This window comes from Otolemur garnettii, unplaced genomic scaffold (assembly GCF_000181295.1).
Source record: "Otolemur garnettii isolate 467f Iridium unplaced genomic scaffold, OtoGar3 scaffold00019, whole genome shotgun sequence".
Classification (NCBI taxonomy): Eukaryota; Metazoa; Chordata; class Mammalia; order Primates; family Galagidae; genus Otolemur; species Otolemur garnettii.
The window spans coordinates 24,696,351-24,702,167 of NW_003852414.1; the positions used below are offsets into that span (position 1 = coordinate 24,696,351).

The window sequence follows — 5,817 nt, forward strand, 5'->3', positions numbered from 1 at the left end:
AAGAAGCTGCTGGTTTTAATAGGATGAGGGGGCAGGGAAGGGGCTGGGGGGCCAGGTGGAGAATGGTGTGTCTCTGGGCTCTGCCTGAGAGGTGGTGTTCAGGGCTGTCCTGGGGGTGAGGTCACAGGGGGAGCCCAGGGAGGAGGAAGGTGTAAAACCAGCTCCTGGCTGGGGTCTGGGCAAGTGGACAATACTGCTCTTCTCTGTGTGTGGACAGAGGACAAGGGGGCTGGGGCTGGGGTAGGGACAGGGAGGGGTCAAGGGGCTCAGTGGTGAGGCAGCCTGTGACATCAACTGATCCCACAAATGCTTGCCAGCTGACGGTGCACCTCGCCCCCCGACACCTGTCCCCGTGACCCTCCCCGACACCTGTCCCCGTGACCCCCCGACACCTGTCCCTGTGACCCGGCCTCCTCCTCTACTTCTTTCGCCCAATCTGTGCCATCAGGTGGGCGTTGGCAGCCGCCTTGGCCCGCAGGTTCTTGGCCTTGGCAATGTTGAAGAGGATGTTCATGATGTTGGTAGGGACGTCGAGAGACAGCGTGAACTTGGTGCGTTGCTCACCCTTGGCCTTGTCTGGGCGTAGCCTCCCTCTCCGCTGTGCCTGAGACAGGGATTTGTGCCGGGGGCTCCCGGCGCTGCCCCCGCCCCCAGACACAGAGAAAGTCCTTTTCTCCTTGTTTGCCTCCTCCTCGCCTGAGGGGGGGTCCTGGAGGGGCAGGTAGTGGGAGCTCCTCTTGGCCAGCCGGTCTGTGCCCTCCAGGTGACTCTTCGTGGCCTCAGACAGGGCGCTGTTGAGGCTGCTGAGGACGAGGACGGGCTCGGCTTTGTGGGGTCTGTGGGGGAGGCCTGTCCTGGGGCCCCCGAGCAGCAGCAGCAGCAGCAGCAGCAGCCGCACGGGCACCAGCATCTCCGCCTGCAGCAGAGAAGACGGATGTGTGTGACAAGGCGGTGCATGGGCCTCTCCGCAAAGTGTCGGAATGTGGGCGCCAGCCGGGTCTGCGGGTGTAGCAGCGCATGGAGGGAACGGCTCAGACTTCAGAGCCAGACACGGGTGGAATTTATTCCTCACCCTTATTTGCCTGTGGACCTTGGTCAGGTCACTTAACCTCTGTGAATTTCAATATCCTCAGCTGATCAATGGGGTAATGATAACAACCTCATAAACTGAAGGATTTAATTAAAAATGTTGCTGTAAGTGCCTGGTCTAATCACACACTTAATAAAGGCTGGCTGGCCCACATTGGTTTAGTTGGTGTGCACATAGCCTTGTCAGAAGTACACACACGCAGACACACACACAGACACACACACGTGCGTACATTCATACACACACCCACAAAGACAGACCCCATCCTGACAGTTCCCTAGTTAGTAGGTCCGGGTGGGGCTGGGACCTCGCAGGGTCCCAGGAGCCAGAACACAAGAACCGTAGCTCTGCTTCTGGGGGTGCTGAGGGTTGTGGGCCAGGGTTGCAGGGGTTGATCAACTGTCTCTGCGGAAATCAGGCTTTTCTTTCTTTAAATCTTGCATTCAATAGCCAGACCTCCAGCTTGATCATTCACTGGGAATCTGGTCAGCTGCTTCTGCACAAATAGTGCAGGAATTGTGGGATTAGCTGCCTTGTATCCTGAAGGCGTCCTAAAGCTTTGGAGCAATTTTGAATGGCTTGTTAACTCTGGAAGGATTTAGAAAAACAAAACCCAGTTCAGACAGGGTTAACCTGGTGGGAAGCCGGTGAGGAGACTGTATCTCCTTTCCATTGTTCCCCGTTCTTTTCACGGACCTGCTGTCTGTCCCTCCTGCTCCGGGTACTTTCCTCTGTGACAGGGGGCTCAAGTTTGAGAATCTCTTCGTCTTGCTTTCTTTCCTTCTCTACTTCTGAAAGCAAGAGGCCCCTCTTTGGAGAGGACTGGGAAATGAAATGATTTCTCTGTCTTTGCCTGAGCATTGTTGCCAGGCCTGGGAGGGTGTGGCTAAGCTGGCAGGTGTGGGGGTGTGACCCAGAGCCATCCCCACGCTCCCACCTGGGGTTTCCGTGTGGCTCTCATCCCACTTGCTTCTTCCTTGCTCAGTGGCACAGCCCTGAGAGCCAGGAGAGCAGCACTTCATCCCTCCCCTTGCTGTCCCCTCACTGTCCCCACACAGCCCTCAGCCACCAACAGTTCCACACAGGGATTGCGAATGTTGCCGAGATCTCAGATCACATGGAGTCTGCCCGTCCTCTGCCCACAGGGCTGCTCCCACCTGCCCCTCTGAGCCCCCCTTGAAGACTTGGGGCCCCTTTGAGTGTGGCGTTTCTTTGGCAGCTCTATTTCTGTTAAATACACCAAAACTTCTGCTACACAAAGGTTTTCCCTGTGGGTCATTTTGGCTCTCAGTGGGGCCGCTTGGGACATCTGGGAAGGCTTGGCATGGTCATTAGTGCCTTATAAAGAACCATGTCCTCAGATGGGCACCCGTCACTCAGTGGTTAGGCTGCTGGCCACATGTTCCAGGGCTGATGGGTTTGAGCCCAGCCCGGGGCCTGCTAAACAAACAAAAATAGCCAGGGTTGTGGCAGGGGCCTGTAGTCCCAGCAACTCAGGAGGCTGAGGCAAGAGATTTGCTTGAACCCAAGAGTTTGAGGTTGCTGTGAGCTGTGATGCCACAGCACTCTACCCAGGGCAACAAAGTGAAACTCTGTCTCAATAAAAAAAAAAAGGAACCATGTCCTCAATAAATACTTGTCAAGTAAACTGAAATTCAGATTAGTATTCAGGCACTTAATTAAACCAGTTTATTTTCTAAGGTGAAACAACCTCCTTTATGGATGGTTGGGATGTCTATTCTCTCTGCAAACACATATTATCATGTATCACAGAGGAAAAACATCCTTTATAAGGCATATTTTTGTTTTTTATTTTGAAATTATGTATCTGGACAAACTCGAGGGTTTCTGAACGTGAAACATCTTTGCCTAAGTAACTTTCAACATTTCTCCTGGGGAATACTCAGAATTTCCCTCGCAATGAGCTCCTTTCTGGATCCACCCCCATCTCCATGTCTCATCTGAGGTACAAACACAATACTTCAGGGGTTGCAGAAGCCCTTTTAACTCTTTATTTACTTTTTCTCTTGTAAATATTGTGTATTTAAAAATACGTTACGCTGTGGTGGCTCACGCCAGTAATCCTAGCACTCTGGGAGGCCAAGGCAGGTGGATTGCTTGAGCTCAGGAATTTGAGACCAGCATGAGCAAAAAGAGAGACCCCATCTCTACTAAAAACAGAAGAAAAAAAAACTGAGGCAAGAGGATCATGTGAGCCCAGAAGTTGGAGCTTGCTGTGATCTATGATGTCACAGCGCTCTACCCAGGGTGGCAGCTTGAGACTCAAAAAAAAACGTTACTTCTGTCTCAAAAAAAAAAAAAAAGTTACTTCTTATTATCAAATCCCACATCTCCTACCAGGGAAGAAGGCTTGCTCACAGAGAGGGTGCCAAAGGCATCTGGATGATCTGTACAAGGTGTCGGGAACGTGGTATCCTATTCTTAGCACACCTGGGGTAGCAGACCTTCCTGGTTGCAAACCCCGGGCTCTGGCAGGGGCAGATGGGGCGGGGGCCTTGGGTAATGTGTCCTTATCCTCAGTGCTGAAGCCAAGTTATCGAGCGGTAGACAGTGCTGGTGCTGTGAGCTGCCCACAATAGGCAGGCCCTGCTGGGCTTAGTTCTGTCTGTCTAAAATATGTGGGTTCTTTGTGGTCCTAGATATTTTCACTGTCAAAGTGACTGGCTTGGGGCTGAGAAGTGTATACCAATTTCTTTCTGAGACTTTTCTTTTTAGGATTTGTTTAGGCTTTGAAGGATAAAAGAAAAGAAACTCTTCACAAAGGTGCCCCCCTCAAGTAAAGCCTAATTCCTAAGGAAGCTTCTCCTCGAACGTTATTTAGATTTTTTTCTCTGTCCCCATGAAACAATATGGAAGTGTAAGATTTCCCAGCTGCTCACCATGTCACTGAGCACCACCTAGTTAGATTTAAGGGGCAAAGCTCTGCACCCCTAATTTCTCCAGGATAGCTGAATCTCTGCCACTTCTTTGGGTTCTCATATCCTTTTACAGGGTGACTTAAAGAGACTCTGTTACTTCTCCAAGCGTGGCAGAGCCCAGTGCTTCAAGGTGGGGCGATGAGAGCTCAGGCCAGCCTGGGATTCAGAGCACCCACCAGGGAGGGGAGAGGGTGGCTCAGCGAAGTTATTCCCTGTGTCCCTGTGTGGCCCCATTTGTCTGCAAACACAGACAAGAAGTTGAACTGAAAAACAAATCACTTAAAAACATTTCTTAAAAGTTAAAAGAAAGATTTTTTTTTTTTTTTGGCTAGGTGGCTATACTAGGGAGGAAATTGCAAATAGAATTTTAGAATTTCTCAGATGACTTGAGCATGAGAACGTGGGCAGCAAGCAGCCTCCCCCTTCCCAGGTAGGGCTTACTCTCTGCAGTCATCTGCCCCTGCCCCACCGTCCTGGTGCAGCAAGGATCTGGGCTTTGAGGCAGGGGCCCCTGGCCGGAAGCTCCCTTGCGTCTTACTTGCCTCTAATGTCCTCTAACCTCTGTGAGTCAGTTGCTGCAGCCTGTAACAGAGACCTTCCCTGCCTCTCAGATGTGTCAACAGAGGGAGGGAGATGACACAGGTGAAGGAGCTTGGCACCCGTGACTGAGGTCCTTGAGTGTCCTTGCTGCTGTGCAGGTGCTGGGATAATGACCCACAGTCACCAAGGATGAAGTGTCCTATTCAGAGCCGAACTCTTGCTCAGAGAACACAGATTTGCACCAGCACCCTCTGCCCCGATCTGCTGCCTTTGTAAGGCAGGTCTCTCTATGCCAACCTGGGGAAGATAACTCTCCCTTCTGAGACACTCCCCTCGTCTCCTGGGGCTTCTTTCTCCTGATGGAAAACACACTCTCAGTGGTGTCCTCACCCCAGGGTGCTGGCAGAGCTCACCTCTTACCCCTCTCTAGTACTTAGCACCTCCTGGCTAGTTGAGGGCAAATACCTGTGCCCTCCGTCGGCCAGCCCAGAGCTGAGACTTACCTGGGAGAGGACTTGGCTCCTCAGCAGAAATGCTCAGGGAGGCAGGTGCAGCTTTAGGGCCCGGAGGTCTGCCCCAGGCACATGCCCTGAGCTCTGGCTGCTCAGGGTCAGGCTCCTTCCCTGATCCTGCTCCTCGGCGGGCTGTGATGTTTCCTCTCTATGGAAACCGCTCTACTCCCTTGTGAATATATAACGAGTGACAGCTCACAGGCAGAGCGTAACTCCAGATGAAGTGTCTACACCAGGCTGAGATTTCATTTAAAACACAACCAGAACCAGCCGTCCACGTCTCCACGTCACCAGATGACAGGTGCTCACAGCCTCGGGCCCTCCTCCTCCCCACCCTCCTGTGCCGCCCCACTCCCCGCCCACCCTAGCAGCTCACTTCATTGATAAAAACTGAAAAACCCAAGAAGCAAACATATAAAAACACCCAGGCAAACGGAGAAGCATGTCTGTGGGGAGTTTTAGTACTGATCTCAGTCTCACTGATCTCAGCTGTGCCCACATCCCCTTCCTTCCCTCCGGCCTTTTGGAACCTGGAGCCGGGCGCTGCTTGGAAAGCAGAGAAGCTGTTGGAAGTTCGTCTCATGTCGTGCCGTGGGCTCTGACAGTGGAGTGCACACTGGCCAGTTGGAAGTTCGTCTCATGTCATGCCGTGGGCTCTGACAGTGGGGTGCACACTGGCCAGTTGGAAGTTCGTCTCATGTCATGCCGTGGGCTCTGACAGTGGGGTGCACACTGG

At 52.5% G+C, this 5,817-nt stretch overlaps 1 protein-coding gene across 1 annotated transcript; it reads right to left on the minus strand.

Annotated features, from left to right (window-relative positions):
* Positions 1–298: 298 nt before the first annotated feature.
* Positions 299–910, minus strand: UCN3 (urocortin 3). Its single transcript, XM_003786837.2, has one exon. It carries the CDS (start codon positions 908–910, stop codon positions 419–421), a length of 492 nt encoding a protein of 163 aa, XP_003786885.1. The 3' UTR covers positions 299–418.
* Positions 911–5,817: the final 4,907 nt, after the last annotated feature.

Excerpts from the sequence above, each read along its gene's own strand:
- UCN3 (XM_003786837.2), bottom strand. The coding sequence starts at position 910 with ATGCTGGTGCCCGTGCGGCTGCTGCTGCTGCTGCTGCTGCTGCTCGGG.